Source organism: Citrus clementina, unplaced genomic scaffold (genome assembly GCF_000493195.1).
Source record: "Citrus clementina cultivar Clemenules unplaced genomic scaffold, Citrus_clementina_v1.0 scaffold_10, whole genome shotgun sequence".
Classification (NCBI taxonomy): domain Eukaryota; kingdom Viridiplantae; phylum Streptophyta; class Magnoliopsida; order Sapindales; family Rutaceae; genus Citrus; species Citrus x clementina.
Genome location: NW_006263302.1, coordinates 235,297 through 246,616, shown reverse-complemented (window position 1 = coordinate 246,616; position 11,320 = coordinate 235,297). Strand labels below are relative to the sequence as shown.

The window sequence follows — 11,320 nt, the reverse complement described above, 5'->3', positions numbered from 1 at the left end:
GTAATTAAAGTTTCAAGCGTTGCATGAAATATAAGCCTAGACGAAGCAAAATCTATGCTTCCTTGGAGGTAATGCTTTTGTCAAGAAGTGCTTGTGAGGAACCGAAAATAGTCCGTAGAGGTAATGACTGACATATATCACACTGACGTTTGGAAAAATACATACTGATTTAATTCTTTTAGATAGTTGACATATACCCCCCTTTTGTGGTTCGGTAAATATCTATTATTTGCGTATGATAATGTGCGTTGTAAAGACTTAATTTAATTTTCACATAGGCCGGCTCTTCAAGAACCTATATTTAAACGGGCTTTACAAATTTGAGAATAACTTCAATAGGGCTTCACATTTCTGCCAATATGTTCAATACTAACATTTTAGATGCATGCAAACGTGCAGACAAGTGTTGAATTTTGGCACTCATACACTCCAATTAAACCATATACATCCTATATATTGTCTACGAAGAGATTCAAGAGATCCCTTACATTCTGTTCATTTTAGCCGCTGCCTTTTCGAAATTCTTCGAGGATTTCTCACTTTCATTGAATGGAGCCGCCTTGAATTCCTTAGTCTTCTTGACCCTCCTCTTAAATGAAATGACGCTTGTCTTGTCTTGAGCTTTACGTGATGGTGCCGACTGCCGCAATGACTGTCATGCCCATACCAGTCGTTTCTCTCCGTGTATCGTTTTCTTCTCGAACTTAAATGGCGATGATAACCTGAAAAATCATTTCCATCACTGCTTGAGCTATACCCCCATTCAGCATCTCTAATGCGTCGGCGCTTGTTTCTACGTTTGGTGTTCAATAGCTTGTGCCACAAGAAACATGTGATGTCTTCCAAAGCATACCAGTATGTTTCACAAGCAGCCCAGCACATCTTACAAAGGCTTCTTACAATGCATTGGCAGATCCCCACTTTGAACAATAGGTAGCAGAACAACAAAACTGAAAATATGAAAAATGATATAATAAATGACAAAAACCCAGCAGTTAATTCTGGTTCTACTTAAATATAACAAAAAGAAACAAAAATTTACCATATTTAGCTTAAGATCATTTATAAGCAAAGATTGAAACAAACAGCATTATCATGATTTGTGCTCAACGATGCCATTCCGAAATATACAAATTCGGGAGAGAGTTCTGTTACATTCTTTATGAAACCCAAATATTTTCTGAATTATTAATTTGTCTTATTTTTGTTTATTTCATCAATTTGTTCATTCAATCAACCGTCAAAATGAAAATAGAAGAATTCGAAAAGAAATTAAACTTAAATGGGAAGGTGAATTGTTAAGTATGAGAGCTGAGATTACTTATGTAGCACAGCCCCAAAATCATTAGCAGTTTCACCAGATTGGTGACACATAAGTGCTCGATGAAACAAATTATGTCCCATGGTCCTGGACAAACATCCCTGCATAGCCAAGCAAATCGAATCAAACCACCATTCAATAAATGCGCGCGCATGTATGCATAAAGCAATTGATACGACCTCTTTCAAATGAACACATATAGATCATTACATTGGCAATAATCAAATAGATTATAACTTGCAAGATACTCCCTTTCATTATTATGGTATAATTAAGCAACTAAAGCAATTACATACATAATTAATGTTGTAAAGATTTATGCGAATAAAGAGAAGCGTTATGAGAGATGACGAATTAGAATTACTTACTCACAAGATCCATTGAAGATGCTCTTAAATGGAGCCACGAAAGCAGTGCCAAGAACACTGCCTATACCACTAGCAGCTTTACTAATCACAGTCCCCATTGCTTTTGCTATATTATTGCTATTATACTACTTTACAAACACTTCCCATTTTGACACTAATCCACATTCGTAATTTCAATTAGACCATCTGAAGCTACACAACAACAACAACAACATAAATAAATATATATATAAAAATAACAGTAATAATAATTTAAGAAAACCATAGCCATTGAAATTGCATGTAATATACTAAAAGGGCAACCAACAAAGGATTGAAAACGCAAAATGGCATATAATTATGAGCACCATAAATAAAATGAAGGGGAACCCATCACTAAATTTATGAAAATAGATAGGGAAAAAGAGGAAGAAATGTATTTAATTTATTTACTAACCAGAAATCTGATCATAGAAGCGAAGGGAAAAGCGTTTCTGAAGTCTTGAGTTAGAAATGCACATTCCACAGAGAAACGAACAGATGCATAGAGACGGTTATTATTTATGGGCAAGAAACTACGAAAAACAGTGAAAATGAAAGCCCATCAACTTGGGCTCCAAATTTATTTGGGTTAGGGTCTAAACTTATACATGATTAAAAAAAAATTAGTGAGAAAGCTTTCAATGGCTTTTTTTTTTGTTCTATTACTCTAAATTTAATTATGTCTTTCTATTTTTCGGGTACAAGAGTTAAGGTAATTATGTCTCTCTAATTTTCTTGTACTAGAGTTGAGGATGATACCATGTTTAATGAAGTGTTTATCTTTTTATTCAATTAAAACAGTACACTAGATCTTCAATTCAAATTTTATAAAATTTTCACAATTAACCATCTCTCCCTGTTTGGCTATTCTTAAAGGGTGGAGTATCCCATAGACAGTTCCTATAGCTATTCTGGGCATGATTGATGGCAACAATAGATGATCCAATGAAAGAAATTTCTACAAGACTTGACAAATATGTAAATGCTATACTGCTGCCTACTTACCATAGGAACATAAGGTTTACTACGCATGTTGGGGAACGTCCTCGGCCGATCTTGGTAAGGCCCCAAACCACCATTCTCCATATCATCATCCATCATCATTGTGTTTGATAAATTCACTACCCCTGCCGTTTCAGGGCCAACTCCCCCCCCCCCCCCCCTTCAACTTCAAATGAAACTCTAAAAAGAATTCAAGGATTTGCAAATATTATCACCATCACTTATCCTGAAAAAATAAATTTCAAACGAAAACCAAATGCCAATAAATCAAACCATTTTAATTGCACCAAATGAACAAGATAAGAAACATTGAGAAATTAACAACTGTAACGAGCCTTCATTTGCAACATTTTAACGGCAACCAAACAGAACATAACGAAACGCAAGATCTAAACGTCGAAACCCTAATCCAAATGCATTTACACACAATTGAGTTATAAAAATATCACAAAATTGTTCGATCTATAAGCAGATTCACAAATTAACACAGAATAATGAACAGAGAAAAAGTAGAAGATTACCAATGCAATGGAGTTCTGTAAAAACGCAAAAATGCTCGAAACTTGTTCGATCTTTAACAGCTCTCTGTGTCACACACACAATCTTCTGTCAAGATTCTTATTATTATTATTATTATTATTATTATTTGCAGGACTTTTAAGTGAGAAGCAAATTAGACTTCATGAGCGAGATTTATTATTTTTCCTTTTTTCTCACTTTCCTTTTATTTTTTATTTTTAATTTTTTTGGATATTTGTTCGAGTAAAATTGACATGTCAGCAGACCAATAGGATTGTTGCAGACTGCCAGGTCATAATTTGACATGTAAACATAAAATTAGCAACCGAGATTTATGTTACGGCATCCGGACCGGATTCAAACCGGACCGAATATTCCTGTTTTGAGGCCTGATTCTCGTTTTATAAATTCTATATTAATCTTTAAATTCTTTGATAATCGTGATTATTGAACATGTTTATATGGTTAATATGGACTCAGGCATTTATTCTTAAATTGCTAAAAATATAAAGAAAACAATTTTACTGTTGTCGGTACCAATTTTGTGTTTAGAAAATTTAATGTTAAATTACTATGATAATGTAAATAACTAAAATAGGCAAAATGTTAAATGAAACTTTCTTAACATAATCAGAATGTGCTGTAGGAATTGGTTTTGCCAATACTATTTCGAAAAAAAAAGATTAATTTCAGATTACCTTCTTGTGAAATGACAACTTTTAAAATATCTTTAAAGTATCATAAAAATCAATTTATCCCATATTTTTGTAAGAAGATAAAAAAAAAATATCGACCCACCCTCATTTTTGCCTAATCTTTTGAATAAAAAAGAAATAAATTCAAGTTTACAACAATTTAAATCATATTTTAAAAATTATCATTTCACGAAAGGAGTAATTCAAAATTTACTCTTTTAAAATAAATTATCAAACATCGAAATTAATTTTAAACTTCCTAATAAAAATTATTTTTGAACCTGCCAACAATTGTCTCAAAGGGTATTTAATTGATAAAATCTGGGATTGTGTACTCCATAAAACTTTCTTAAAATGCATTACTATGGTAATGTTGTATATAGATTTAAAATAATAATAATAATAATAACGAGAGATTGTTTTAAAGTAACTCAATGCTTGGAAAATACTTTGGTTAGTGTTTATGGTTTAGGTTACTTTAGTTGTTCACAAATTGTTGCAACATGTACTTGTAGCTTTTTTTTTTTAAAATATATGCGTGTACATGTAGTTTGATCTTACGAGGGCAAATAAACCCTTGAATTTTTTTTTTAAAGTCATTATAGCATTACCATATTCTAAATTTTGTGTAAAAATATTTCTTTCAAATGAGACGATGATATATGATGATCATCAAATGAATCTTTATGAAAAAAATGTTAGTTGGGTGCACATAATATTTTTTATGTGGAAGAAACGAACGTCAACCAAATATTTTATTTCGACCAAGTTGCTCTTTGATGCCAAATATTGTTTGACAAATGATTTTATTTAATAATATAAATAGAGTAAGCTTTATTTTAAGCTTTATTTTTATATTAGCATAGTTTAATTAGATAAAATAGAATCTTTTATAATTTTACTTGATTCATATCTCCATTTTCTCTTCCTCGTTCTTTCATTTTTTATAACGAGATAAGTCGTAATAATAAAAAATTCAAGATTTTAAGGAACCAATAAAATGGAGGAATTCACGATTGATCAATAATAGTGGACAGATAACAAAATTATTAGCTAGATTATGACAGATTAAGGATAGTCAATAAAGGAAAAACGAGAGAGAAATTTTTTCGTTAAGCCATGACTGTCTGCGAATGGTCCATAGAGGAAAAAAAAAATTCTTTAGTCAAACCATGATTATTCATATGTGGAAATATAAGAGAAAGGACAAAAGAATTGATTATTAGATCACGACTCATTAAGAATAGTCAATAAACCGAGGAAAAATTCATTTTACCATCACCATTGCCAAGCCAAATGAATTCTCAGTCTCACTTTACTTATCATTTTTTATGGGTTTGAACTTTGAAATTCTAAAAAATCGCTATAAAGTCATAAAATACAAGATTTATATCAACCTTCAATCAGGTCATAAACAAATAATTAATTTTATTTATAATAAATTCGGTGTCAATGGTTCTTTCTTTCTAAATCTTTCGTCCACATACACTATTTATGTAAAGAAATATATCTTACATGCATGTAAGATAGGAACATCTTATTTTTTTTCATGTTTATTTTTAAAATGTACTTTTACCCAGGTTGCTTTGCCGCACTCTTTCAATGGGGCCTGCTAACGGGGATTGGGCCCATTTTCTAGTAGGGTAAAGTTTAGATAGCTTCCCCTGAAGTTTCACGTATTTATATTTAGATGGTGAGTTTGCTGTATTATTACATACCACTCCTGTCATCAGCTTTACCGTCCATTTGACTAATGAAAGACGAAAATGCCTCAGACCCCAAAAACAAGCTGGAAGATTTAGACGTTATTGTTTGTTGATAGAAGGATGAGATATGTTTTTTCGCCATAGGTATATGTTACGTGATTAAATCAAATGGTAAACACCTAAGAATTTAAAAAATAAGAGTTAATTACCTTTGGGTGACACATGTTCTGACAAATTTTTTAAAAATGATACGTTTTTAAAAAAATAATCAAGCGGGTAATCATTCGTTAACTTTGTTGTTAACTTCAATGGGAATAGTAAATTAATTACAAAATGAAATTTTTACCCTTAGAATTAATTATAAAATAATATTTTTGCCCCTATAATAGTTACAAAATGACATTTTTATTCCTACAATTAGTTATAAAATATACTTTTTCCCCTACTCAATTATTTTTTATTTTTTAAATTAAAAAAATTACATTTAAGTGTAATTAAAATTGCTTTAATAACAATAAACTAATTAATAGTAAAATATAAAAGGGGTAAATTTGGAAGTTTAGATTTCTAGTGAATTTGGAATTTGGATTCCTCATTTCACGGGCGAAGTAAAGTAACATTTTTTGGGTGTGTTAAATTTTTTCCAAGTCCAAATATTATCGCAATTAAAAATATAATTTTTAATGAAAATTTCATTAATACATAAGAAAATACATCAATTTTAAGAACCAATTCAATTATAATTAAATAATATTTCAGTTGTGTCTTTCTAAACTTTCAAGAATTAAATTCATCTATTATTGAATTTGAATCGACAATGTCTAGAAATTTTCTTTCAACATAGATAATCGTACACTCTTATATAAATTTCTCTATCTTATTTTAAAGTGGTGTCTTGATGAGCTCTTGCATTTCTTCTTATTTTTCACTAAAATAATTATCTCTAATCTATGATTTATCAATAATAAATTTAAAATTTTAATTGCTAGAATTCAATGGTTTGACCTAACAATAATTTAATCTTACATAATAAAATTAGAACATAAACTAACTAAAGAAAATGATTTTTAGTCTTTACTATCTTACAATTTATAAATATATTGTAAATGATCAAATAAAAAATAAATATGTTATATATTCCTACCAAGAGAAGACGAATAACTGAAGAAGCAGAGCATGTCAGCACGAAGGAGCCAAAAAACAAAGAGAGCGCGTTCTCCAAGAATAAAGTAAATGCTCATTTTATTTATTTATAAGAATGACAAAGTGGTAAATTAATAGAATGGTGAAGTTGTAAATAAAAGTGTAAAGCAATGACAATTTTGTAAATTTTGAAACCCCGAAAATAATAAACGACGTCGTTTTAATTCTTTTTTTTTTTTCATTTCATTCTCCCTAAAACGACGTCGTTTTAAGGAAAAAAAAATCAACAACAACCCCACTCCTTCACTTCGTTCTCTTCGTCTCAACAAATTGCTTTCTCTCTCTGGCTCACAGCCCCTCCTTCTATTTCTCTGTTTCTCTTCCCCTTCGTTTCAGCTTGGTTAAAACAAAATCAATAACAACTCCAAATTGCTCTCTTTCTCTTCATTTTCTCTTCGTCTCACAATAGCCTGAAATTTTAGTAATTAAACTTGTAATCTAAGCATATGAGAACGAACTAAGAAGTGCTTTTGCTGAGAGAAATGAAGTGCTTTTCATTTTGCAAAGAAGAAGATGCATGTGTGCATGTGAAAATCCAATGACACGTTGCTGGTAATAATTCATGTATGTGAATAAATGTATATGGATCAAAATTTGTCCTGATAACTTTGAACTTCAGTTTCCTCAGCTCGACTTGAAGAATGTATAGCACAAAGTTGCTCTCTAATGTGACATGACCCTTTTTTTTTTCTTTTTTTCCCTTTTGGAATTATTCAAGAAGAGTCAAAGTGGTGAAGAATCTCAATATGAAAGGGTTTTGCAGTGCTTGGGATCGGTTATGAAATGAAGATGAAGAGAGAACAATTGGGGCTGATGCTAATTAAACCAAACGGCGTCGTTTTATGGAGAACAAAAACGAAAAAAAAGGAAATGACGTCGTTTCAATTACTTTCGGGGTTTGACCCGAAGTAAATAGCAGAACTCTTATCAAAATTTTAGACAGGCTACAGCCCCAGCCCACTGTTGTGAAAATTTTAATATACTCGCAAGCGCACGAATCTAGAAATAGAATAGTGGTAACGAGGTCGATCCCACAGGGATTGTTATAAATTAAAAAGTCTAATTTAAATCTAAAATTAATATTAATTCTAACCTAGTTGAGCAAATTGAGTTTTTAAGAAAATTAAACCAATTAAACTAAGGAAGCAATTAAAATAAAGGAGAATTCAATAAGATAAGAATTACCAAGGTTTCAGAATCCACCACTATTCAACTAGTAATTATCTAATTATTAATTAATCCCCAATTTTAGAGTGACAACTCGAAATCAATTTATGTCATCTCATGGATATAACAATTAAGCCCAAGTAATTAAATCTAATGTAGGTTCTTTTTCTGCTTAATAATATGACATCTAAGAATCTCATGTAAACATATTGAATAACAAAGAGTCAAAGTTTTCCTAAGCACTCTATGTAAACAATTTAATGAAAGACATAGAATCAAAGATAATCATGTATAAACTTTATAAATCCAAGCATAGATTTAATTGAATATTAATCCTAACAATCAATAATGCATGACAGAATTGATGAAAAGATTTTATTAACATCTAATTAATCATGTGAAATAAAAACCATAATCATCAAAGAACATATATAGGGAATTAATTAAATAAAAAGATAATTATTTCATTGAATAGGGTTTCATCCTTAACTTCAGTATAAGAAAATTAGTTAGACATACTTGAATTGGGAGCAACAAAATAAATAAATTCAGCCATGGGAAAGCCGAATTGCTGCAGATTTTCTTCTCTGTCTTGAATCCTTGCGTCTCCAGTTTTCTCTCCTCTCGTGGCCCTCTTGCCTTTATATAATGTTACTGACTTGCTTAATCCTTATTGGATTCTAATTGCATTAATTATTCTCCACCGACTTATAAAGCCCACTCACCAAGGCCTTTTAAAATTATTTCCTTACTAAACTTTGAAAGCAAAGCACACGTTTGACCACAAAAGCAAAAGGCCAATTAATGATTTCTTCTTTTAATGCCCAGCACATGCATTCCAAATTGCCAAATCTTTGCTTTCCAAATGCATGCCCACCGTTCATCCTTTGAAGAAATTGACTTCCAATTTTGGTCTTCTTGACTTCCATTAATTCTTGGTTGCATTTTTGTCTTCCAATTTAATCTTTATTCCTTCTCAATTTGAAGTGTTTTCATGCCCTTTTTATCAACAATCTCCAATTAATTCCCTATTCAATAAAACAATTCAATTAATTAAAAATAACAAATAAATATAACTAGCAATTATATTATTAAGGGTAAAATATGTATATAAATTATGCTCATCACCCACAAATAGCTCCGCCCCTATTTCACTCTTCGGTGAATAATTCAGATCCCTTGATTGGATGGAATTTATTAATTTCCTTTATTTCAAAGGAAATTAATAAATTCCCCCATTTCATAGTCAACCAAACAATGGAAAGGCACAAAAATTCAAAAGTGAGAGGCTTTTAACACCTTTCCATTATTCTTTTAAAACCCCCTCTCAATTATGATCCATTTAATATCAAAAAGATCATTTCTTCTAAATTATCATCCTTAATTTGTGTGTGCTTTGATTTCCAAATTTTCTTTTATTTCTATCAATTTTCTCACTCTTAATTTTTTTTTAATAGTCTTCTTACCATACCTTTCACACAAACAATTCTATAAGTGATAATTTCTTTTGAAGTATTGTTATCTTTGTTCTTCTCTCCAAACTTTCTTTCTTTACAAAACTTAAAAACATTAGTTTCCCAAAATTAAAAATAATTAATCTGAAAAAATGAAGAAAACAAAAGGGAGTATTTTAAATTTGTATAGATGAAGATCATAGACTGAAAAAAAAATCATGAAAATGAATTGATCACGAATCTAAAAATTTAGCAACAAAAGACTCAAAAAAATAAAATGACACCTATGAGAGCGCAAAAGAATACAGGAGAAAATAATTGGGGTTTGTTATATTAGTGTTTGTCAAGTTTAGTAGAAGAGATATTTATCAGGATATAATAGGGTGTTAAAAACTTTTTTTTTTTTTCAAATACTTATGGATTATCTGAAAATATATCCATGATTTCATTTTTTTTAAACAATTTCCAAATCTTAGTTGAGCATACGTCAATGCATTACACACAATACAATTAATTAATTCAAGCTCATTCGGTACTACTGTTCTAAATTTTTTATAATTACGTGTGCCAACAAAGAAACGTAAGTGAGAAAATGTGCCGTTTGCAATTATGTTGTTCTATTCATGAGACTATAAATAAAATATTTTGAACTCTTAAACTTTAATTTTTTATTATTTTGGTGTCTATTATATTTAGAGTAATGATTAGACATCTCAATTTTTTTATTTTAAATTTCATTAATTAAATAATTGATAATTTTTTACTAAATCTAGATAAATTAATTATATTATCTCTCCAATTAGTTAGTGAATGTCACATGATCTGACATAATTTTTTAAAATAAAAAATTTGAGATGTTTAGCACTATTTTTGTATTTATAAGTTGCTTTAGGTGGTGATTTTGATAATTTTTTTAATTACGCATCATAGTGACTAAGAAAATAAAACTTTTTATAGGGAAAAAAAAAGATAGCTTTCTCAGTCTTTGATTACAATGTCCCAAAGCCTCAATAGCACAATTAAATGATTTGTTAATATTGAGGCGATAATTGAAGGATGGATAAAGAATGTTTAATGCCTTTTTTTTTTATTGTATTTGTTTCCATATTTGCTTTGGTTTTCTTATCTTATAGCTGTTGTCTTGAAATATCAAAATTCCTTATTTTTCTTCTAATGTGTTTTTTTCTTTTCTCAAGTGTCATGCAAAAAAAGTATAAAGCATTTCTTTGGATCTGGTTAAAAGAATGATCTTATCGGGAAAAAAAAAATTCAAATTAAAGGATTTATTCTTTATTCTTATTTTGTTATCATTTATTTTTCTTTTTGGGTTATTTTCATCCAACTACTGAAGTTTTTAGGCCTGATAACAACTAGCTACAATATCAATTGAACCGTATAAAAAGAAAATCAAATCACATTTTTTTCCTCAAAGAAAGAAATTAAAAGAAAGAAAATATATTTTTAAACAGAGAAATTAAAAGCTTTAGGTATATTCTTCAAATATTCAAAGACGTATTTGATTTCAAGAACTTATTCAAATAATCATTTTACTTATTTTATTTCAAACAAGCTTGATTGGATGCCAAAGTCATCTGCTTCTCATTGATTCCAGCATTGCACATGTTGGCCATCGCTCTTGTATACTTCTTTCCATATATTGATAATGATCCACAAATTTTCCCATAAATTCTCACCTGTATATAATTAATTAAGAAATCAAAATAATCTATCAAATAGTCTTTCTCTATTACGGATGTCGTTTTCTTTTTTTAAATAGACACATTGTTAAACCGTGCGATTTAATGGAGTGAGTGCAGACACACTATTAAACCGCACATCTGTATTAAAAAAAATGAAGACAGCC

The 11,320-nt window shown here is 29.8% G+C and overlaps 1 protein-coding gene across 1 annotated transcript; it reads right to left on the bottom strand.

The window, feature by feature from the left end:
* Positions 1-289: 289 nt before the first annotated feature.
* Positions 290-2,850, bottom strand: LOC18053651. The gene is made up of 4 exons (XM_006449977.2): positions 2,716-2,850; positions 1,690-1,881; positions 1,322-1,422; positions 290-950 (listed from the first exon to the last, which is right to left on the bottom strand). Exons 2-4 carry the CDS (start codon positions 1,785-1,787, stop codon positions 496-498), a joined length of 654 nt encoding a protein of 217 aa, XP_006450040.1. The 5' UTR covers positions 1,788-1,881; positions 2,716-2,850; the 3' UTR covers positions 290-495.
* Positions 2,851-11,320: the final 8,470 nt, after the last annotated feature.

What these genes read in the sequence shown, in the direction of transcription:
- LOC18053651 (XM_006449977.2), bottom strand. Translation starts at nt 1,787, where the DNA reads ATGGGGACTGTGATTAGTAAAGCTGCTAGTGGTATAGGCAGTGTTCTT. An exon ending in ATCTTCAATGGATCTTGTGA is followed by an intron (nt 1,423 to 1,689) that starts GTAAGTAATTCT and finishes TTGGCTATGCAG; the next exon opens with GGATGTTTGTCCAGGACCAT. An exon ending in TTTGGGGCTGTGCTACATAA is followed by an intron (nt 951 to 1,321) that starts GTAATCTCAGCT and finishes TCATATTTTCAG; the next exon opens with TTTTGTTGTTCTGCTACCTA.